This window comes from Saccostrea echinata, unplaced genomic scaffold (assembly GCF_033153115.1).
Source record: "Saccostrea echinata isolate AGI-Se365-2 ecotype Australia unplaced genomic scaffold, CSIRO_AGI_Sech_v1 ptg000057l, whole genome shotgun sequence".
Classification (NCBI taxonomy): domain Eukaryota; kingdom Metazoa; phylum Mollusca; class Bivalvia; order Ostreida; family Ostreidae; genus Saccostrea; species Saccostrea echinata.
The window spans coordinates 6,805,131-6,829,393 of NW_026889806.1; the positions used below are offsets into that span (position 1 = coordinate 6,805,131).

At 34.7% G+C, this 24,263-nt stretch overlaps 3 protein-coding genes across 6 annotated transcripts in view; 1 reads left to right on the top strand and 2 right to left on the bottom strand.

Moving 5' to 3' along the window:
- Window positions 1–3,790: 3,790 nt before the first annotated feature.
- Window positions 3,791–6,580, bottom strand: LOC133174269 (uncharacterized). 2 transcript variants are annotated; one of them, XM_061309351.1, is made up of 6 exons: window positions 6,318–6,580; window positions 5,319–5,922; window positions 5,007–5,208; window positions 4,807–4,887; window positions 4,399–4,521; window positions 3,791–4,245 (listed from the first exon to the last, which is right to left on the bottom strand). In XM_061309351.1, exons 2-6 carry the CDS (start codon window positions 5,900–5,902, stop codon window positions 3,949–3,951), a joined length of 1,287 nt encoding a protein of 428 aa, XP_061165335.1. In that variant the 5' UTR covers window positions 5,903–5,922; window positions 6,318–6,580; the 3' UTR covers window positions 3,791–3,948. The 2 variants fall into 2 exon arrangements, with proteins under 2 accessions (XP_061165335.1, XP_061165334.1); XM_061309350.1 differs by lacking the exon at window positions 6,318–6,580 and having other exon boundaries at window positions 5,319–6,220.
- Window positions 6,581–6,692: 112 nt separating this feature from the next.
- LOC133174268 (heat shock 70 kDa protein 12A-like) lies at window positions 6,693–9,554 on the top strand. The gene is made up of 4 exons (XM_061309349.1): window positions 6,693–7,147; window positions 7,585–7,806; window positions 8,030–8,204; window positions 8,285–9,554. Exons 1-4 carry the CDS (start codon window positions 6,761–6,763, stop codon window positions 9,334–9,336), a joined length of 1,836 nt encoding a protein of 611 aa, XP_061165333.1. The 5' UTR covers window positions 6,693–6,760; the 3' UTR covers window positions 9,337–9,554.
- Window positions 9,555–9,580: 26 nt separating this feature from the next.
- The window catches only part of LOC133174270 (trichohyalin-like), a 29,427-nt gene continuing 14,744 nt past the window's right edge, over window positions 9,581–24,263 (bottom strand). For 2 of the 3 annotated variants that reach the window (XM_061309353.1, XM_061309352.1), the window contains exons 3-9: window positions 21,177–21,290; window positions 19,537–19,650; window positions 17,520–17,633; window positions 16,174–16,287; window positions 15,463–15,576; window positions 12,003–12,116; window positions 9,581–10,841 (exon numbers count right to left, since the gene is read on the bottom strand). In XM_061309353.1, coding sequence (XP_061165337.1) covers window positions 10,807–10,841; window positions 12,003–12,116; window positions 15,463–15,576; window positions 16,174–16,287; window positions 17,520–17,633; window positions 19,537–19,650; window positions 21,177–21,290 — 719 coding nt within the window. In that variant the 3' untranslated portion in view covers window positions 9,581–10,806. Of the gene's footprint in view, window positions 10,842–12,002; window positions 12,117–15,462; window positions 15,577–16,173; window positions 16,288–17,519; window positions 17,634–19,536; window positions 19,651–21,176; window positions 21,291–23,611; window positions 23,726–24,263 lie in introns of all 3 variants that reach the window. The other variant, XM_061309354.1, reaches the window with a different exon arrangement.

Genomic DNA, 24,263 nt, shown 5'->3' on the forward strand with positions numbered 1-24,263 from the left:
GTGGATATATATATATATATATATATATATATATAAAGCACATTTTACAACAACTCTTAAACTAACATAACTGCCCTAAGTGAAGAAATATTAATATAGAAAGCACAAAGAAATTCACTTTTATAAGGATACCCACTTCCGCCCCAGCCCGGGGTTGAACTCTCGACCTACGGAATCTGTCTCCTAGCAGTACAGGAACAGCGCGCTAGACCGCTCGGCTATCTACACGGTCATTGAGAATGGAAGTGAGATACAGTTATTTGGACATTAGTTTTATCAGAGGATCGTTACCAATACACGTTGTACTGTGTTGTAAAGTGAATTTCTTTGTGCTTTCTATATTAATATTTCTTCACTTAGGGCAGTTATGTTAGTTTAAGAGTTGTTGTAAAATGTGCTTTATAAATAAAATTAATTTCATTACAACGTGTATTGGTAACGATCCTCTGATAAAACTAATGTCCAAATAACTGTATCTCACTTCCATTCTCAATGACCGTGTAGTGTAGGACAGCGCCGCGAGAATTCCATCGACATCGAAAGCAAGTTTTTTGACTTGCCTAGATAGCCGAGCGGTCTAGCGCGCTGTTCCTGTACTGCTAGGAGACAGATTCCGCAGGTCGAGAGTTCAACCCCGGGCTGGGGCGGAAGTGGGTATCCTTATAAAAGTGAATTTCTTTGTGCTTTCTATATATATATATATATATCAAATAAGATCACTGCACATTCCCTATCCACGGGCACTTCTTAGGCAAAATAAGATCCCAACGGGACCAAGGAGAGAGAAATGTGGAGTTCCGGTCTTCCGGACAAGGATTTTACACAGAGAGGTTTTTCGACCTTGACTTTGATGCAGAGTATTGGATCAAGGTTAATGCACACTACCTACGGGTATTATATGGGTGAAGTTAAAGCCAGTTAAGACCAAGGGGTGAGAAAATATCTCCAGAAAAAGATTTTACAAAGATATTTTCTGTACTTGACCTTTCATCTGGAAAATAGGTTCAAGGTCACCATACATCCTTTACCCATGGACACTCTATGGGCGAAGTTTGAGTCTGATTGGCCAAGGGGAGAGAAAATATACTCTGAACAAGGATTTTTTATGCAAGGAAATTTTATGACCTTGATCCTTCATCTAAAAAAAAAATGGTTTAAGTTCACTGCACACCCTCTACCCACGGACACTCTATGGATGAAGTATGAGCTCAACTGGTCCGAGGGGAGGGAAAATATTCATGGGAGAATTTTACACAAGAGGTTCTTGACCTTTGATTGATTCAAGGTGGTTGCATACCCTCTACCCATGGACACAAGATGGGTAAAGTTGGAGCCTGAATGGGCCAAGGGGGAGTAAAAATATACGGCAGACGAAGATTTTTGTGCAAAGAGAATTTCTGACCTTAACCCTTTATCTAGAAAATTGGTTCAAGGGCAAGGGGAGAGAAAATATGCACCGGACAAGAATTTTACACAAGAGGTTTTTCGACTTTGATCTTTGATTGGAAAATTGGTTCAAGGTCATTGCATACCTACTACCCACTGGACACTCTATCGATGAAGTTTGAGTCTAAATGTGGGGGGGGGGGGGGGGAGGGGGAGAGAAAATGTACTCTAGCTGGACAAGAATTTTTTATGAAAAAAAAATTCTGACCTTGACCCTTTCAGAAATTGGTTTCTCTTCACTGCACACCTTCTATCAACGGACACTCTCTGGGTGAAGTACAAGTACGAGTCCAATTGGCCTAAGGGGAGAGAAAATTTAATCCAGATAAGGATTTTACACAGAGAGATTTTTCGATCTTGACCTTTGATCTAGAAAATTGATTCAAAGTAACTGCACACCCTTTTCCCATGGTCAATGGGCATGGTGAAGTGTAAACCTAGCTGGACAAAGGGGGGGGGGGGGCATACTCCGGACAAATTAAATCGGACGAAAGGATAGACTGATCACTATCGGACACTATCGGGGCCCTTATCAACATGATTGCAACAAAGACTCTTCACAAAATTTAAAAATCGATGAACATATATTCAGGTCTCTGTGTGTTCTAGAATTGTAAAAAGGAGCAGTATTTTGATTTTTGAAACATTTTGATTCTATCATTATTAACAACAACCGTTTATTGAATAAGATTTTATAAGTCCACGAATAGAAATGTATATATCTTTATGTACTTAAACATTATATTAAAATCAAGTATTTCATCAGGAGTAGTACTTTGGAAAAAAAAATGTTAAAGGCAGACTGTTAAAGGGGGGGGGGGGATGTACACTTTAATAATTGTGGAAGCTCCTCTTGTCAGTCTAGGACAGACAGAGCTAAACGAAATGTCACCTTAATATTGTTACACCATTAAACCTCCTCAATTTTATTTGTTTTTTTTTCTTACGTAGGCAAAGAATATAAATAATTTTATTTGATTTCAGTACTGCAAAGAATTCATACCAGATCCTAACCCTTCTTATGGTTTTCAATAGTCTTCAAATTGATATACCATTTTTCTGCGATTGCAAAACTTAACTTGGAATTAAATGGGCTTAATATTCCTAATAAATCCAGGAGGACCCCTTTTCTTTGAAAAGAAAAAAAAATATTTTAAAAATACAATATATTCATATGAATGTAAAATATGCATACAGTATATTCATATGAATGTAAAATATGCATAACACTTGGAAGCTTGACAGCATTGATTTTTGTTCGCATGCAAGCATCAAGATTACCAAAAATGTGCTGATTTCTCTTCCACAAAATTGTCGATTATCGTTTTAAATTTTTATAGAAATTTTCATTCCTATTCGTTGATTCGATATAGTCCTTTGAAATCGAAATGAAAGATTCTACAAAGTCCGACACATCTGTTTCAAATTTGGATATTTTACTAGAAAAAGAGGCTATTAATGATAACTAATAACCGAACTTTATGATAAACAAAATGACTTCCACTTTTCTATCGTCAACTTCCCTTACTTATGCAGCAATATACCCTTATCACCTGCATACGGGGTTCATATCGCTCAGTTGATTCGATAAGTGAGAGCATGCTCTATGTACGAACAATTTCTAAAATGAGACAAGCTATTGACAAATAAGTTGATGAAACAAGAATATCAACAGTCTCGTTTAAAGTCAGCATTTCGCAATTCTATGCTCGATACAATGACCTTGTCAGTAAATACAATCTATCATTTAGTCGAATGTTGACTTACGTTTTTCATACAAATTGTTAGGCCATCATTTTCACACTGAATTGTCTACGGATTTTTCCGTTTGCCCCATCATGACAATGGGCACATGGCAGGTGTGACCGGTCGACAGGGGATGCTTACTCCTCCATGGCGCCTGATTCCACCTCTGATGTTTTCAGAGGTCCGTGTTTTCTCTGCTCCCGATTTGTATTAATTATTTCAATGGACGTTTGAGCTTGATTAGTGTTCGTTATTTTCACTTTTTATTTTAGCTTAAAGGATAAGCCGTTGAAATAACTGACTAGTTTGCAAAGTTCCAGAATATAATCACTTCTCAGGCATTCATTAACATGCAGACAAAACTATCGTTATATTTTTGACGAATCCTGTGCTTTTAAATCTTGGGATTCATGTCAATCATATGTACATATATAAGTAATACTTTACTTGTATGTCCTTGAGCTCATGTTCTTTGGCATGAACATGTTAAAATCGCATTTTTTTTCTTTCGAACTCTTATTTCATAAATCTATTTCTGAACAGCTTTTGTAACAGTCAAAAACACCGGGAAAATTTACATAGACTGAACAAGAGACGAGACCATCAAAAGCAGTTTTACTGGCAAAATAAACAAGATGACAAATACACAGTCCATTGATCCTTTCTGCATAATAAGACACACAATAAAGAATTCAATAAAAAATAATTTTGGGGCTTAAATACTTTGTTACAAATAAATTAAGTCATGGATATACATTAGCTGGCATATACACAGCCTTTAATAAGTAAATTCCCACGCTTATAGTCATATAATGCGGGCCACACGAAAAAGTTGATTTTTTTGGCTGCGGTGTGGTCACATGACCACCATAGCTTGTGTTTTTCATCATCAAATTCGTGGTCGTCAACAGACAGCCACATAGGAGGGTGCTGAATAACCATTTGCCAAGTGACCTTTGCGCACCGATTCATGAATTTCTGGACCACCTTGTTTTCGTGTGGGTGTCGTTGTACAAATTCCGTAAATTCTAATGTCAGCTTTTCGCACATCATCTGAAAAAACATTACATTTAATATTAAAAAAAACATAAATAGTCTATTTATCGGTAACAACTATGCAGTTAAAAATTTTGGCTCCAATCTACTAAGAACTAACAAGTTAACATTATCATTTGTACATTAATATGGACAGGATATTTCGCTTACGCCAAAAATGACGTCAGAGTCAATGTCATCAAAGTGTTGCCTGAGCTGATGTCCAATGCTGTCTGTTATGTCGTCTGGTAGTCTGCTCTTCCCACTTCGCTCCCTTTCCAAATTATCGGTGATCTGAAAAACACATTTTATACTCGTACTGGAACTGCGTGCAATTCAACATGATCAAATACTTCTTATTTCTATAACATTCAATTTTTTTTTCAAACATATCTTCATCGATATACTAGTATATCGGGATAGTTAATCCCCTTTGTTAAAGAATGCAAATCTGAAAATATATATATATTTTTTTACAGACAAATAGTTAACACCCTTAATTTATTACAGATCGAATCTAATTGATATAAGCCTAACAGATCTGATAAAACGGCAGTTCTGATAATTAATGATGCTTACCACCAATGTAGGCTTTCTTAGAAGTTCTGCGATGGTGGCTTTCAGGGCATCGTACACATCCTTACAACTTTGAAAAGCTGCCTACAATAATTGGAGAATTTTAATGTATAGATTAGGATTGCTGAAAAATACTTAAACATGTTTTACTCTGTATACTGGACACTGATCAAACAAAAGAAATATTTGAATAACTGTTTTACCATGACGCATGCGCAGAGGAATTGTACTATATCCTCCTCTTCGAAGTCGGTGATTTCCTCTAGCGTCTCCTTGGCGTCCACCCATTCCTGGCTCTCTAGCGTATTGTACAGCTGGGCGATATTGGAGGGCCGACATTTCTCACTGATATTCTCCACGTGTCGATTATCTGTACGACCTATCAACGGCATCGACTTAGCTAACCTAAAATAAGTAATTAGTGAGAATGCTTAAATAACATACATAAGAGATAAAACATATCCTTTTGCATCTCAAAGAAATTCATATTACTATTAAATAAATAGGTACTGTACGTTTGCTTGAGATTCTCGCTTTCCTTCTTCGCCAGTTTAAGCTCATCCTCCATTTGCCGATAGTCCTTCAGGACCGTTTCCATGGATCTTTGGGTCGTTTCCAGGGCAATCTTGGCTCGCTTGTATTCGTCCTGCACGTTGAGCGCCACGGAGTCCATCTGTTTGATTTGTGTTTCAAGTTTTTCAACCTTGGCCTTGAGTGCTTCATTTTCCTTCTTTGTTTTGTGGAGATCTGCGATGATGACGTCCCCTGGGCCCTGAGAAGGTTTGGGGGGAATGCTCGGTCGGTCATCAGATGGCTTGCCTACCTGTTTCCGGAGTTCCTCGTTTTCACGCTTCAGTTCATCCAATTTAACCCAGAGCTGGCCCATGCCCCCGGCAGCCCTTGACCCCCTGGGAGTGCTCGTAACATTGCTCGTCGCTCGCTGATTCTCTGATATCAAACTTTCAATCAATAATTTGGCTTTCTCAAGCAAATGCCTGGTTTGAGGATCTCTCTTTTTCAGCATAAACACATTAGAAAGCCCATCACAGAAGTTCTTGGCGTCTGCGAGCAAGTCTTTCTTTTTAGACTCAACAGCCATTGTTCTTGCATAAATTAATTCTGCAAAAAAGAAAACCACTCGGACATTAGCATAGCAACACTAGGATGGCATTAGATCGCGAGCACCAGGAAATGTAGAACGTTTAATGGGCACAAAAAATCAATAGAAAAAATACTTCAAAATCTCAGCGACAGAAGCTTAGGACTACTAAGGCCTAAAACCCTCCTCCTTTATCCCCCCCAAAACAATTAGATTCAGCAATTTACCTGTATTTTGCACTGTACACAACAATAACATTACACATTTTCAAAAAATGATTTTGCATTATTTATTATTCCGAAGACTAGTTTTCAACATTACTGAGTATTGATTTCCGTAGCAACAAAATTTATACAGATGTAATTTATTCATTTAATGAAAAAGTAACCAGGATAAATAGCACAAAAAACTGTACCTTTCAAATAAATCTGTTAACTCGTAATTTCCTCATTCCTCTCCCCCTGTAAGCCTGGGTGTTTTGCGTCCTTGGGTATTATATCGCTTTTGATGACAAAAATTTGGCGTATTGTCTTTGGGACACCATTTCAAACTCACGTGTGATTCATGCTATTGATTTGGCTGTGTGTCTGGCATCCTTACCGTATTGACTCCACAGCACAACTCCATACCTTAATTCTATCGATCCCATGACTTAACAAAGGAAAATTGATGCTACTCGCTCCAGGAATTCGGTCCATAAGCATCACTGCAAAACGAATTTGCATTACGTTCAGTGTCAGGATATGCAACAAACGTACAGGTAGTATTCCCATCTCCAGAAACGGACTGTTCTGATTGTGTTGGCAAATCAACTACTGATTCAAATTTCGAACAAAAAGAAACCAAATTGCAGCCAAAATGGCGGACGAAGAAACCAAACCCACCGCTACCAAGCACAAGATTTCCGAGTCCAGTAACGAAGAGATCTGTCCAGACACCGCCGCGTCCGCAAGTCCAGAGGAGGAGTCCTACAAAATCATCGCCGCCATCGACTTCGGAACCACCTTCAGCGGGTACGCCTACGCTCTGACGTCTAACAAGGAGACCATTTACACCAATCGAAACTGGGGACAGACGCAGGGATTCCTTCTACAGAAAACACCCACGTGTCTTCTATTGAAACCCAATGGCGAGTTTGCAGCTTTTGGATTCGAAGCCGTATCCAAATACAGCGATCTGACTGAGGAAGAGGCAGCAGAACATTATTACTTTGACCGTTTCAAAATGAAACTGTATGATAACAAGGTAAGATCCTGTGGTTTAACTCTAGATTTTGGTTGATTTCCGATGTGAAGGATTCTTTTAACCTTAACACTGTATATAGTAACAAACCACTTACTGACCAGAGGTAACATAAACCTGATTAAGATTAATTCAACCACATTAGATATAAATTCAACCACATTAGATATAAATTCAACCAATTCAACCACATTAGATATAAATTCAACCACATTAGACATAAATTCAACCACATTAGATATAAATTCAACCACATTAGATATAAATTCAACAACATGTAATATAAATTCAACCACATTAGATATAAATTCAACCACATTAGATATAAATTCAACAACATTAGATATAAATTCAACAACATGTAATATAAATTCAACCACATTTGATATAAATTCGAAATAATGAGAAATCTTTCTCATTCATGAAAGCTATTATTTCAGATTCTGAGTACGGAGATAGTCGTTCAGGACGTGAACGGCAAGGAACAACTGGCAGTGGACGTATTCAGTCAATCGTTGCTCTTTATGAAGGGGCACCTGTTACGTCAGCTGGCGGGAGCTATGGGTTACGAACCGGACGCCAAGACTATTAGATGGGTCATAACTGTGCCAGCAATCTGGGACGAAAATGCTAAACAGTTTATGAGAGAAGCGGCTTACAAGGTGTGTCCAGCCATTTGATCTCAAAATCAACCGTCAATTACGCAATTACAAGTAAATACAACTGTTTTAATGTTGTTCCAGAAAATCTCAAATACACATGCAGGTATTTAGATAAACGTCTAGCATGTCAAGACACTTGTGATGTACCAAGAAAAAAAGAATGTTACACAATAACTAGATGTACACAATCGATATAAGCCATGACTTATCGCTGTAATTTTAGGGAGAACTGATAGACAATACCCATAGTAACCAACTGCTGATCGCCCTTGAACCCGAGGCTGCGTCCTTGACCTGCAGAACCATTCAGGCCAACAACTTTGTAGACAACATGGATAATCAGACGCCCAAACCAACATTTGAACCAGGAACCAAATACATAGTAGTCGACGCCGGAGGTTGGTAGAATTTACAAAAAAGTGAAAGTTAACTAGATTGATAGAAAGACTGAAATTAATCTTGTTTTTTTCTCCGACAGGTGGGACGATAGATATTGTTGCACACAAGGTGAGGAAGGACGGTAAAATTCGCGAGCTCTTCCGCGCCACGGGAGGTGCGTGGGGTGGTACCGTAATAGACCAACAGTTTATTAACCTCTTGTTTCGAATCTTTGGGGAGGAATTCATTAATGCTTTTCATTCCCAGTTCCCAAAAGACTATGTGGAATTGCTGCAAGATTTTGAAATCAAGAAACGCGGCGAGAGTGAGAGCGTGAGAGTTTCCCTTCCCTACAACTTCTGCAATTTTTCCCACGAAGGAAAATCAGTGCAAGACTGTATAAAACACTACTCAGAAAAATCGGGCCCATCAGTGAAGTTTTCTTCAGGGAAACTAGTGTTATCCTCCGAAACAGTCGACTCTCTTTTTAAAGACCCCCTTGACCAAATCAACGATCACATTGAGAACTTATTAAAACGTCCCAAACTCCGCGACCTTAACTACATTTTTCTTGTGGGAGGGTTTGCGGAGTCTGCAAAGCTACAGTCTTCCATCAAGAAAGCGTTCAGTGATAGAGTTACCGTTCTTGTGCCTGAAGAAGCGAGTTTGGCGGTTGTGAAAGGCGCCGTGGCATTCGGCTGCGATCCCAGCTCCATCTGTCAGAGGATATGTCGTTACACATACGGAGTTGGATCCTACCTGCCATTTGAGGACGGCAAGCATCGAGATGATCTGAAAGTCGTCTCAGATGAATTAGTGTTGTGTAAAAACATACTGCAGGTGTGGGCAGAGAGTGGCGAGGTTATCGGACATAATGAAGTTTGGCGGGAAACCTACACACCCATCATCACCAATCAGAGAGGGATCATATTCGAGTTTTTCAAGTCGGCGAAGAAGAACGTCCAGTACACAGACGAGGATAGCGTAGAGAAGTGTGGCTGTCTAGTGGTAGAAATGCCCGACATGACGGGGGACAAAGAGCGTGCAGTCGACCTTGAGGTCATTTTTGGCGGGACAGAGATCAAGGTCGTAGGATACGATCACACTAGCAAAACTCATCGGGAGACCTATATAGACTTCCTTACTGCTTGACACAAAGATCAGTAGACGATGTGAGCATACCAGTATCAACATGAAAACCCAAGTATAACCGGTATCAACTCAAGCCTCAAGTGTATCAAATAAGTGCTTATTCATCAATGCTTACACCAAATGTGTTCATCCTCAGCTGCTGCTTTTACTTTAAGTCAGCATTACATTCCACGAAGTAATTCACTGCCCTCTCCTTGTGAATCTTGTAATTATAGCTTTATTTGAATAAAAAATAAACAAAATATATAAATTTATTTTTTATTAGCAAAAAAATATAATATGCTTTGACAGTACTTGAAAACAGTCACAAGTTGTCCTAGCGATTTAAATGTGAATTAGCAGATACACAGATATTTGTGTAGTATATGGTTAATTGGTTACAGAAACGAAAAGTACAGAAAGCTAGTGCTGAAAATTTCACAGAATTTCAGTAGAGTGACCTCCCCTTGCCAATGAGGCAAAAACTTGGCTTCAAATGATTTGAGCAAAACATTTAACTGAGAGAGAAAACAAAAACAGGCAACTGCATGGAACTCAACATTAAAAATGTAACTAATAACTCCAACAAAAATATTTAACCAGAGAACATTCAACATTTGCTGCTACACTGTGACAATGTGAGGCTGATTCCTGTCACCAAGACAATGTATTGCTGTGTATTATAATCTGACTAGACAATTCTAATGCAAAGACTGTAACTAGAAACATGGTTATACAGATACGGAAGACGAGTGATTGAAAATTTACAGGACATAATTAACAGCACTACATATACTGGGCTTTCTACAGACTGTAATTCTAGCTAAACATTTCACAAGCTGCAATTCAGATTTAGATCATTGCACAACTCAAAATATCTTCACCTAAAATTGCACTTCTGTGTTAAAACATTGAGTAGTTGAAATAATAAAGGTTCAAAAATACTTAAACATTTATCAATATTTCACATTTCAGAGACCATCAGTTAAGATTTCCCCTGAATAACTATGTAACATTATAATTTGTTTGGACGAATGTATTTGTACTTGTTCTAGAGTCAAGTTTGAGAGATTCTGGTTGATTATGTCAATATCTGTATATACAGAGTTATCTTTCCTACTCCTTGTTAAATACAGTCTAATTTAGAGATAAAATCCAAGGCACAGAACCAGATCTAAGCTTTCATACAGGTCACATCAATTCTTACAACTTCTCACAAATTAGAAATTTCTGGAGAAAAAACAAAACTGTAACAGTAGAAGCACATTGATAGTTAACAATGAAAAGATTTTTAAACAAAAAAAATATCAATATCATATTAACACTTGTAATATTTTATAAAAGTTATATCATTTTCAAACCTACAATACTTCATGCATTCATCAGTTATTCACAGTCGTAAACAGAGTTGGTCATGTGATCACTAGTGATAAGCTACGTGCAATTTCCTGTTCTACGCAGCAAAGCCATGGCCTCCCTCTGGGATCTTCTTTACTTGTCACCTGATGCTTTCTCTAGTGCAATATCTGGAGAGAGAAAAAGTTTAACATGCATAGGAATGCCACAACAGATTACCATTTATTACTCTTGTTGTAACTGCTTCTTATAATATATATTAAATTTAAAGCAAAATAAAATCAGTTTGTTTCAAACCATCACCCAATATAATGATGAAGAGTTCTCATTTTTGGTCACCTATTCCTTCTATAATCACACAGACCTATACCCCTCATTTTGGCTCTGTCACATTTTCTGTCTCTGTCTGTCAATATGGTCCCTTCTGAATCTTTATATGTTAATATTTCCATTTCTACTTGTTTTCTCTGTGATAACTCTTTGAAAGTTGAGTTGATTTCTTGATCATTCCACCAGAATGCAAATTTCGCCAAGCGAAAGATCAGGAGCTAAGAAGGCCTAATATGCATGTAATTCTCGTGCGGCTGTCTATGTGTCTGACACAAGGAGGCCTAATATGCATGTAATTCACGTGCGGCTGTCTTTGTGTTTGACGTCAGTGGGCGGGGACTATTGAAATTGACGTAAGGCCTCGTGTAATTTAAATCTATTAATCTACATTTTTAAAATCTAAATTTACAATTTTATTTCACAATGAAATTGAAATATAAGGAATCACTGTCTAGTTAGTAGAGTATGCCAGGGAAATCAACGATAGTTGAAAACGTGGGATAATTTATGCATAACGAGCTTCGCCCATTATGCAAAATATCCCACATTTCCAACTATTGTTGATGCTCTGGCATACTCTACTAACTAGACAGTGATTCCTTAAATATGCATCCCATCATCTGAATGTATATGTCTGTTTTTGCCGTGTGTCTGTTTGTCACAATAATTATCCTAATTTGAATTGTCTATGTCTGTTTTTTGTCTGTCTTTCTGAGACAATATTTATTCTCTACAGTGTATTTAATTTTTGTCTGTGCATTGGTGTCCGTGACAATATTTACCTCTATTTAGATTGTCTGTCTTTGTTTTATTGTCTGTGTGTCTGTCTGTGTCAATATTTATTCTCTATTTACCTTGTCTATGTCTGTTTTTGTCTGTGTGTCAATATTTACCCTCTATTTAGTTTGTCTCTCTTTTATTGTGTGTATTTCTGTCTGTGACAATATTTACCCTCTATTAAGCTTGTCTATGTTTGTCTGTATGTGTGTGACAATATTTACCTTCTTTGGATGGTAACCTTGCTCTAACCTCAGTCTCTGCATGCTTTAAATCATCCTTCTTGAAATTTTCAATGCCTTTTTTATGCTCTTCTAATTTCTTCTCCATTTCAATTGCTGCAAAAGAACATAAAATAAAAATTTTCACTTATGAAATACATTATATTCAATTACAAGGAGAGAAAAGCTGAACATAGCAATGTAATGTTATGTGGCACTTAAAGGCTAGCACATGCATGTTACTGCATAAGGCAAGAGGAAAATGGTGAATTTATGGGTGTAAACCAGTATCATCAAGAAGGACCACAACCAATTTTGAGATTACCATGGAATATTATACGCTGATCATTGTGATTTCTGGAGTATTTTTACATAAACAATCAAACCTCATCATCTTGAACTTGATGGGACCAAGAAAAACTTTGGAGAAATCTGAGGATTTGAGATATCAATTTTAGAATACATAAAGAAATGGTGGTTGGAACATTCATCTCACTTAAATATATCCATAGTATTTGAGATATCAAAGTTAAAGATACTGAAGTTCAACTGTATTCAGGGATTTATCAGTACCTTCTCACGGGCCGAAATTCGGCCCCATTCCCAATTGAAAATGAGTTCAATTTTTCCCATTATGGCAGTATTTTTTCCCAATTGGTGAACAATGCTTTTATATTTAATCATCTTGGAAAAAAACTCAGTAAAATTGTCATATTGTCTGTAATTTTCCTCTATTTATCTCATTTAGCTAGTCATAAGACTGTTAGTAAACATTGCCGACTTTAATCCGAATTTCCTCCGTTTTTCTGAAAATGGTGATACTGTGTTATAATATAGATTTATTAAGTTTTGTCCACCTATTCAATTTATCTATGACAGACCTGGGGTCAATTACTTTGAAATGTAATGAATTAAATTATAATTATTTTGGAATTTTTACCATTATAATTACCATTACCATTACTCTCATTCAGAAAAGTAATTAATTAAATTACTTTGTTAATGTAATGAATTACATTACACATTACATTTTATAAGAGAAAAACATAAATTTTATGATCACACAATTTATATCCATAAATTAACTTTCTCACACTTTGTGCCCGGTTAAAATGCTTTCACTCAGGTCTGTAAGTCAGAGTGGTATTTGGATTTTGGATTCATTTATCATGTAGTTTACCAATCTACAGTTGACAAAGCAGTTGACAAAGAAAGTGGATCAGTGTTGTAGTTTTGTTCAGTCTCTGCATGATGTTAGTTCTTTTTTTTTTTAAATAAGTGATAAACATTTCATACCTTATGCTTTATGTAAAGTGATATTTAATCAACAGATAATTCTATAATTGTAAAACGAGTATGTATTAATAATTTAATTAATTTGCACTCATAATTAGCTGAGCAGGCATAATCAATGAAGATATAAATTTAACACAATCAAAGGTGATAATTACTGGTACCTAGATGTAGGGTTTGAAGTTAGAGGTGACTCTCAAGCTACCAAAAATGAATGATGGACAATATCAATACATGTATTTACATTTGGCCTTAGTTTCCATTTGTGTCTTTGAGTAGATCATAATGATCTTTTATCCTGCTTTCCAAGTCCATTTTACCAGAATGAACTTTGTGGAAAAAAAAAACCAAAACTCAAGTTGAAAAATATAGTCTGTATCTTAATTGGTAGTCATAGTATAGTACATATATTAATGTCACTTGTTTTGTGGCTATCTTTGAAACCTTATGATTTCTTTCAATATTTTTTTTCTGGCTCTCTTCAATTGATTTTAAAACTGTCTTGTCAAGAAGTTTTCTACTAAAACAATTATTTAGTATATTGTCTATCAATCACCATTGAATAAACATTTTTAAAAAATGGTAAGATATAGGATTTTAATTTTTAGACTTTAACATTATCAGTAATAAAAAAAAAAAACTCTCAATGGCTGTGCTTTGTTTAAGATTCAGAAATAAAAAGATATTAAAATACAAAATGTAATTGAAAAGTAATGGTCATTACTGACATATTTTTGAAAGTAATGCATTACAGTACAATTACTTGTAATTGAAAGATGGATCCATTGTACACCCAATTACTTTAAAAAAAATGTAATGATTACAATGAATTACCATTACACATTACCATTACCCCAAGGTCTGATCTATGAGTGAATGGTAAGAAATGTAAGCATATATTTCAGATAGAAAAATATATTTTCAATGCATTTTTACATATTAATTAAAAGGGGACTTTGAGAAAATGTGTACTTACTATAATTTTTTGCAGAGGTTTATAATCTCCAGAAACAGATTTTAATCACCTAAATTGAAATCTCATACACACACATACAACAAGTACATGTACTAATCCTAAGAGGTATAAATACTTTATACTCAGTGAAGTCAAATTTAGTTTTATTAGTCTATTATTGATAATTGATCTTGTATATGATGAAGTTAGATCATATTTAATTGTCTGTTTGGTTGCCCAAAATTAGAGTTCATGTTGAAATGTTAAATGAATTAATACACCTGAATACACATGATGTTAGCAAGATTTTAAAGTTTTTCCCAATTTCAGCAAATAGTAGTGATGGGAATCGGTAAGAATTTAATTACTGTTACTAACTAATTATTGAATATAATAATCAGGCTTTTACAAAATCTATCAATTTGGTTACTGTAAAAGCAGAAATATTTGATGGGGATCAAATTTCAATTATTTCGTTTTTAACAATTCTAAACGAAATTAAATCCCACGAAATTTTTGTTCGACTATATATTGAATAGAGCTTCTTTCGAAACAACAAAATTTAAAGCCAACAAAACCTTTTTTGAATGACAAATCAACGAAATTTTATCCTCACGAAAATTTGTGCTTCTACAGTAATTAAATGGTAAGAATGGGTAACTGACTACTTTCTGTATATTATGTATTTGTTGTTTATTTTGCTGAAAAAGAATAAAAGGATATCATCTGAGTGTTTTATTGAGTGTGTATCTGCTTTTCTTTAATTTTTCTTCATACGTTGTACAGATATAAAACTTATATCCATACCCGGGAACATGATTTGTTTCCCGGGTAAGGATACAATTGTCTGTCTGTCTGCACCATTATGATACACAAACAAGTTAATAGATAAGTTGAGGCTGGAATATTTGGCTTAAAAACTATTACGCTTGTAAAAAAAAAAATGAATAAAAATGAAAAATAGAAAATAAAAATTTTGTAATCGAGCGCTTGGATTATGCCAGCAATCGGCTGATTTTTGATTATAATCGATGATTAGAACACCACTAGCAAATAGCCGATAATATTTTCCCAATTCCCTAAAAATGGCTTTCCCAAAATAGGATGATAAATCCCTGGTATTCAATACAGCTATAATTCATGGTGCAATACTTTTTTTCATTTCAACAATAAAAAGTTCTAAGTTGAGGGGGAGTACATAATCTAAAATCAAACCTTCTGGAGGGGGGAGGGGATTTTTCTCTTTTGTTTCTGTATGTGAGAGCTGGGATTTGTCAAACTCTGATATTTCAGATCGGAGTTCTACTTCTTGCTTTTCCTGTCCAATAACTGTACAAATAGAGAGAGGTTGACATGCATCATAAAGCAAGCAAAGAACTGATAAAACAATAATAACAGGCAGAAAGAAATTATACAAAAACATTCAACCAAACACTTATAGATAACATATATCAGCAAAAAAATAAATAAATAAAATTAAATTAAAAATAGAAAAAATCTCAAGACTGCATTATAAATGATTTTTAAGAACTATACAATGCAACACAAAATAATGAACAAGGTGCCCTTATTTACCACAAGCAGATTTTAGTTTCATCATGCGACAACTTGTTAATGAGTTTATAAATCTACATAAAAAGCAAACAGTGTGTCCATTATGTCATATTATAGCACAACTATAGATGGTTACTTGTCATTATCAGTGCAAAATATCAACTGTTCAAGACAGAGATTTTTTATTAAGTCATTGATTAAAATAATTTCAAAGAAGGAAATTAGTGAAAAATCAAAAAGAAAATGATGCATTTATACTTTCATTTCAGTGAATGTTTATTGCTGGCAAAGTCAAAACATTAGAGATTATCAGTGATTAGTGTTTGGAGTTTTTAGACTCGAGTGAGCTCGACACAATGCCAGCATGCAAACCTTCGACTGGAGGTAGTGGATTTTTTTCTTGAGTTTCGATGGGAGCTAGCTGAGCTTTGTCAAACTCAGTGATCGACAAGCGAAACTCTTTTTCCCTCTTTTCTTGGCCGATAACTAATAAACACAAACAACATGCAACTTTTAAGTTTTCATCTTCAATATGAACACATTCAATAACAACATGATTATGCTATGATTATGACAGGGCTTATTTTGACATCATTTATTCATTGAAATTTTTTAAATAAAATTTTCTATTATGTTTTAAATCATTTTACTGTAGTAAATCATTATGAATCTGCAATTGAAAGACTGCTTTTAATGGGCATTTAAATGCTTAAAGAAAAACAGTAGCTGAACCCAGGATTTAATAAACAAATATGTGTTTTGGGATTCAAGAAATAGTTAAACATTGCTCATTACTTTTGGAAAATATACATGTGTATGTACACTTGTAGAACAAACTTGATTTTAAAAATAGACAACAGTATATATGTATTATAGATATGTATCAAATATACAAGGAAACTAGAAACTGAAGCACACACATACAGGGTACAAAATTCCACAAGGAAATCTTTTCAATGATGAAAGTCTATGTCATATAACCTAAAACGCACCTGTTTAAAACCTAATATCTAGGAAGTTTTATTTCTAAATCGTGTTATTCTTTTTGGGATTTTGTCAACTGTTGCACTTAAAACTGGGTTTTCCTACCCAATACGTCAACAATCTAACATTTTTATTCTTGAGTTTGAAATATAAAGAAATTCAAACAAAATAATGCAGTATATAATTACATGATGTGTGTTATTTAATATATTTGTGTACTATAGATATGATGCTGTACATTACTATATATGCTGTTTGTAACATTACTATATATGCTGTTTGTAACTTTATATATTTAGTTATCATATAAAACATGGAGGTCTTAACCTCTCCCATAGACTGTCATAGGACACAATCTCACCTAGCTTAAGAATCTCTACTAGGAAGTCATAATTGTAAGATTCCTTTGGTACTTTTCTACTGAACTCCTAAACAAATTGTTCACCTACTGGCATATTAATTTCAATAAATTGTAAATCAGGCAAAATATTTCATTACCCTGCTTACTGGATTACATGTATCAATCAATATATATTTAACGAGGTTGAACTCTGACCTCTATGTCCAAGACTATGATATGCAATATTTAAGCCAACTTGCGTGGTGTCTAACTAATATGTATTTGATGTTTATGAACACCAATCCCTATGTGTAAGATTTAAGCCTAGGGTATGCAACATTTAAGCCAGTGTATAGAGTCTAATTGATACTATGTGATAATTATGAATTTGAACCTGTGGCATCGGGTAGCGGGTTTTTCTCCTCTGTTTGTACGTGCTTTAGGTTGCCTTTTTCAAACTCCGTCAGAGATTTCCTAATGTTTACTTCTCTCTTCTCCTGCTGGATGACTGAAAAATAGAAGACAGAATTTATTGTTAAGGTCACACTAGAACTAGCAGATAAATCCGTAATAAATGGTGGTCTACAATGCAAAATTGTATATAGTAAAATCAATAGGGGAAAAAAAAAACCTGAACATTGATAACACACTAAATCACAGATGATGTAAAACTGATAACTTTAAATGTAGGGTCTCAATTCTGAAAAACATATCAATAAAACACAGGATTATTATTTATCATCATTAATGCATAGATTTTACATAAATAGAATTTACCATGACCTAGAAACATGTTTACATCAAAATTCTCTGCACTTTAAAATATTTTTATCTCTTGATTAAATCTAAATCTGCATGCCTTATAATATATGGATATAAAAATAAATAGTCAGGTTCAGACTTTGTTTATCATAGCAATATACATATATTTATGTTTCTTTTATTATTTGTACATCTGTATAGCTAATAAATTATAGATTACAATTTATTGACGTTTAATAGACAAGTGTATAGTGATATATCAGGACTCTAAGACAGAATACTATTTATTGCCGCCACATTCACTAACGCTCGGGTTTCTTAATCACCTTAGACCTCAATACATTATTGTTGGTCGTGTAGTGATGTCATCCTTATAACAAATCACTTCCTATCCTAGCTGACTTTTCTTAAGTGAATGAAATGACAAACTCTATAAGCCTATAGATGTCTCATCTCCACCACAAACTGGTTACGTGTTACAAAATATCCATACAATCATCTACCAGGAGGACATTCACCATCCATCTTAACAAAGTACAACCACAAATGCAAAAATGATTTTGTTTGAAATATACATAAATGCCCATGTTTACCTGGGCTGAAAAGATTTGAAGATATACCTAACAGCTCTGAAATACAGGTATTACAATTCAGTGGTGATTAGGAAGATTCATTTTTTTCACTGGTACCTAACAATTTCAATACATTAATAAGAAAGAAAACACCATAATCTTGATGTTTTTTTCCCTCTCCATTTCATAAATTATATATGTTTGGGATAGTTATAGTCTATAGATAAAAAAGGAATGTAACAGCTTTACCTATAACTAGAGTATATAACTTTATCCTGAATTTGCAAATTAATCAGTATTGGAATGGGTGTAACTATATATATTACACATTGTAGAACCAATTTGAAATATTATAATTAATATCATTATTATATTGGAGTTTCAGTCCTGTCACTTACTTATATATGCATCTAGATGCAGGAGAGCCATTAAATATGTACATGTATGTACATGTATCAGTCCCTAACATTTTAAAAAGAAATAAGGAAGACAAATTAAAGGACAATTGTCCTACAAAAAGAGCAGCATTGCAGAATCTGTGCTCATATAACAAATTTCTGCAAGTTTGCAATCTGTAAGAGTACACCTTGCTACATCATAGATTGTTCTTCCTGATTTTAACACATTCAAAAACAAGGAAAATCAAAAATAAATTAATAAGGAAGGTACAAGGAACTACACCAATGTAATATTCAAGTCAAAAATGCACAGAGTATGTTAAATCTAATATAAAATATCAAAAAATAAAAATTAAAAAAATTGTATGTAAAGCAAGTATAACAAAATAAAAATGAATTGTAATAAAAGTATACAAAAGAAAAAAGAAAAAAAAAAAAGAATTTCTATTGTCTAATTCTGAGTGAAAGAAACCATGTATTTTTACTACCGTGTGTCAAATCTCCATTGTAATATTTTACAATCAATTTTTTTATGATTCTGCTAATTTCATAAACCTTGAAACTATAGATCTATATACTGGTAGGTAAAGAGAAGTGCAAGTTCAAAAAGATTAATGTTCTGAGAGTGTCGGAGATTTGATAGAGAGGTTGCGGCCAGCATGCGTCAGATGGAAGCTACCTTCAGGGCTGGGTAGGGAGATTTTCTCCTCTGTGTTCGCTCTGCGTAACCTGGACTTTGGGAAGTTCTCAATTCCCTCTTTTACTTCTTTTTCTCTTTTTTCGATTGCTATGGCTACATTAGGAAATTGTCACATCAACCAATAGTTAACCAATTAGAAATAATGTTCTACTTAAGATAATGTTATACATCAGACATACTATTATAATGAAATATGAAAAAAATATCAATACTTGAAGTCATACCGGTACTACAAAAAATACTTTATGTACTTTGTCACTTGCAATTCTATTTGTGAAGCAGATGTGGTAGATTTAAGAAAGCAATGAAGCCAAGAGGATGAGGTAGGACTACAATACAATATAGAGATGCTTTGTTTTCCTTTTACTTTTTAATATAGGCCATATCCTTCCTTCTAAGTGTAGCATTGAATTCAGGATCAGTACAAGTACCTTAACAAGCCGGTATTAGTCTATATGATCTATGTATCAGCTTAGCTTTATAATCCTACTTATACCTTACATACTTAGCGTAGTTATAGGGTCACTGACCAAGTTGTTGTCTTATCCTACAGATAATCATAGTTGATTGACTGATCAAGAAAATCGGTGAAAACCCTAAAACTCTGTGTAGAGATCATAAATGGACTGGTCTGATCTGGACTTGTTCAAATAAAGGCCTGCAATTTTATACCCCATAAACCTAGAAATAGTCAAATATTGAGGGAAAGTCTGTATTTGGTAAACAAGTTTATCATCTACGCTATCACTGAGTTAAACTCCTATATCTGGCATTGAGTGTAACGACTCCTTGTTTATACACTATCCTACAAGTCTGAAACATGTCTGATAGATCCTTATGGCTAATTGGATTATAGAAAAATGTTCCATGCAGTTTATGTCTGGACCAACATTTCATCTGATTGTGATACATTAACATCTCATGGGATACTCAAAGAACAGCTAGGATTTTAAAAGAAAACTTTGCATCATGTTACATAGTGACTATATTTTCCACGATTTTAAGAATACACAATTTTTTGTACGTTTACTAAGAGCCAACTTCTGATTCATGAATTCTGACACAGTTTTTTTTTTTATTTTTTAGTTGCAAGTCCGAATAGATACCCGAACTTTCTCTAGAAAGTGCAGGTATAATAAACCATGTACTGTGTATAATGTGCAATGTGGATGCACACAAATCATCCTGCACACACTGTTGTGACTGGTGATAGGGGTACAATTGGGACTGAATACTATCTCTAGTGTGTGTACCTCTTGGTTTGTTTGTATCATCTTCTTCTGGGAAGGTTTTTTTTTTTGGGGGGGGGGGGGGGGATGAGTTAAACTTAACGTCTTGGTCAGGGAGGGATTTTTATTAAGAAAGTTTACCATTTCGGTCAAGGGTGGGGGGAGGGTTGTACCTCTTGGTTTGTTTTTTTGTGGCATTGTTGTGAATGGGCAGTAGGGGTAATTGACATAATGTAGTGTTGGCTGGGGAGGGGTTCTCATCAAGGGTGGGGGGAGGGTTGTACCTCTTGGTTTGTTTTTTTGTGGCATTGTTGTCTGGGGAATGGGCAGTAGGGGTGATTGAGTTTATGTAGTGTTGGCTGGGGAGGGGTTCTCATTAAGAAATCTTACCTTTTTGATCAGGAAGAGGGTTTTTCTCCTCAGTTTCCTGGTGCTTCAATTTGTCCTTGTCAAACTGTTCTATCCCACTCTTGAGTTCCTCCTCTGTCTTCTCCTGAGCAATAGCTGTAAATAAAACAGCTGATTAAAATCACAGGTAAAACATGATGTCATTAACGGGTAATCCAAATTACAGGTAAAATACAGATAAAATACAAGTACGCAACAGAAACTTACAACTCAGGTATCATATAAGTACTACCTGACTATAAATGAGAAAAACAGCCGACGCCAAAAAAAAGAGATGTGTTAATGGAACACTAATGCCCCTGTATGGCAGCTCATGGCAAGGTTACAATTTTTCAAAAATAGATCAAACTCCAAGGTCAGAGTCATGAGCTCAAAAAGGTTGGTAACAAAAGAAAGATCTTGTCTCAAGGAATAAACAAGTGAAATGTGAAAGCCCTAGCACCAACCATTCAAAAGTCATGGCCAAGGTTAAAGTTTTTGTGGACAGATGGACAGACCAAAAACTACTGGTATGTGCCCCCCATCTCTCTTTATGGGGGCATAAAAAAAAGGGGATGGATGGGGTGGGGGAGGAGAACATGCTTAAGATAACATCAACCAATGAATGCAATTGATAAATCTACCTCTTTCTAAAATGAACTGCATTGTTATCAATGATTCATAAAAGACAAAAATATTTCAAGCATATTCAGAGCTAATTTTTTTGTTGATTTTAAATAAAAGATTTTTCTATTTGATTCTCTACATTCATGCTGATGTTTTTTAACCTTTAAATACTGATAGATATGGGATTTGCTGTTTATCATTTTCTCCAATAGACAGTAAATTTTAATCTAACAGCTGTTACAGAACATTGACTGTATCATGCTGTCAACAACTTGTTACATTTAATATTTGCAGCTACTTAACTTACAAGAGCCAGAATGGATTCCATAATTCATATTTTTATCAGCATGGTGCTTTATTTAAACAAAAATCATAATGTATCTGGTGCTTAGAGGACTCTTATTAGCAGATGTTGAATAAAACAGGTTTTATGGTTTTGTTCAGTAAAAATAAGTCGGTGTACTCCTGGACAATTCTTTACTGAAATGATATGTTCTATGGTCACTCTGCAGTACAATCTCTATACCAGAGGACTGTATCAAAAATACAAGAAACCATCAAAAAGATTTCAACAACTTTCTATCATCATGATCTCATAAATAATATTACTTAATGTGGTCAAATATTTTTACTTGTGCAGAATTTATATGCATAAAAACTATCTGGTTTATTCCTTCTTTTTATGTCTTTCTCCTATCAATCATGCAACTCTTTCTCTCTTGTGTGTATGTATATTGTATTACATGTATATGACTATATATACATGTAAATGTATACACTGTACTTTCTTTTTGCCCCATGAGGGTCCTTAATTGGTAAATAAACAAACTGAAATTGAAATTGTGGTCAAGGTCCTTAACATTTCTTTAATTTTTTTTTTTATCTATGCATTTTTTTTTCTTGACCTTGACAAGGATTCTACAGATCCCTTTTCTCTGTCCCTCCCTTATCAAAGTGTTCTCTGTAAAGTCTGTAGATAGAAAAGGCTTCAATCACATCAAATGTAGATAGACAGACAGACAGCATTAACATAGGTCACCTGCATTTTGATGAAGACCATGATCATATACTATTGCACACCCACAAGAGGGAAACGACTGCACGTAACCAACTAAATTGATGATCTGTTCAACACTTAGAATTAGTAAATTTGTTCCCATATGTAATATAATGTTCTGGAAAGAATATGTTAATATCAGTCAATGACACTTGAAAATTACAAAATAAAAAGTATAAAAAGCTCAAGTAATCTTTTATGCAAAGAACACCCCCCTTGAGTTAGTTTTAATGGATTATTAATAATGAATGACTTCTATATAATATTTACTTATCAACACTTGTGAACTTATTAGTGTCAATATCTGACTGTACAGAACTAATGAATTTGTTAGTGTCACCTGAGTTGAACTTACAACACTAGTGAACTTGTTAGTGTTTATCTCTGGGTTTACAGCACTAGTGGACTTGTTAGTGTTTAACTCTTGGTGGATACCACTAGTGGACTTATTAGTGTTTAACTCTGGGTCTATAACACTAGTGGAATTGTTAGTGTTTAACTCTGGGTGTACAACTCTATTGGACTTGTTAGTGTTTAACTCTGGGTGTACAATTCTATTGGACTTGTTAGTGTTTAACTCTGGGTGTACAACACTAGTGAACTTGTTAGTGTTTATTTCTGGGTGTACAACACTAGTATACTTGTTCATGAGCATCTTGAAGGTTGTTACTAAGAGTGTAAAACACAAGGTTATCTTGTTAGTTTTTCCTCTGTGTACAACACTTATACACTCTTTTATTGAAATAAAACCTACTGCTGGTATCTGGAAGGACTACTTTTTCCAGTGGTTCCGTGGGTCGAAGTTCACTTTTGAGAAACTCACTAATGCTATTCAGATGTCGTTCTCGATTTTTTTCTTCTAGAAGCACTGCAAAGAATTTCGCCATGCAAGCAAGATATGAAAGCTTGAAAAGCAAAGCTTGTGTAAATACTTAATTGAAAATAAGAACAATCATTTAAAACATGCATACATGCTGACTTTATTTATATTTCCATTAATGTTTTAATAAAGTTTCCCAATTAAAATAGTTTTAATTTTTCTTTTCATTAAATGCTAATTGAGTGTTTGTGACAGAAAGAAATCCCTTTTTCATTATAAACATCACTGCATAACAGAAACAAGGCACTCAAGCACTGAAACTCTGTCCAATGTCCAGGGAAGCCTGCGGAATCATCAATGTTCATGGAGGACAATTGTTCCTGGATTTCATGGGTCATCCCCAAAAACAGCAACTTTGTATCATTTCACTGAATCTTTTGTATATATATGAGATTCCCATGAAATAACATCCCCAAGAACAAGTTAAAATTTTGATTATCTACCATCTTCGCTAGCCAAGGGTTGTTGATCCACTACTCTCCTCACAAATCCTTGGCATACGGTGCTATTAAATTTTTTTTTTTCC

Coding starts and splice junctions, on each gene's coding strand:
- LOC133174269 (XM_061309351.1), bottom strand. CDS start 5,902: ATGGCTGTTGAGTCTAAAAAGAAAGACTTGCTCGCAGACGCCAAGAAC. Junction 4,888..5,006: donor TCCTCTGCGCATGCGTCATG/GTAAAACAGTTA, acceptor CAATTATTGTAG/GCAGCTTTTCAAAGTTGTAA. Junction 4,522..4,806: donor TAAGAAAGCCTACATTGGTG/GTAAGCATCATT, acceptor TGTGTTTTTCAG/ATCACCGATAATTTGGAAAG.
- LOC133174268 (XM_061309349.1), top strand. CDS start 6,761: ATGGCGGACGAAGAAACCAAACCCACCGCTACCAAGCACAAGATTTCC. Junction 7,148..7,584: donor TGAAACTGTATGATAACAAG/GTAAGATCCTGT, acceptor CTATTATTTCAG/ATTCTGAGTACGGAGATAGT. Junction 7,807..8,029: donor TGAGAGAAGCGGCTTACAAG/GTGTGTCCAGCC, acceptor CTGTAATTTTAG/GGAGAACTGATAGACAATAC.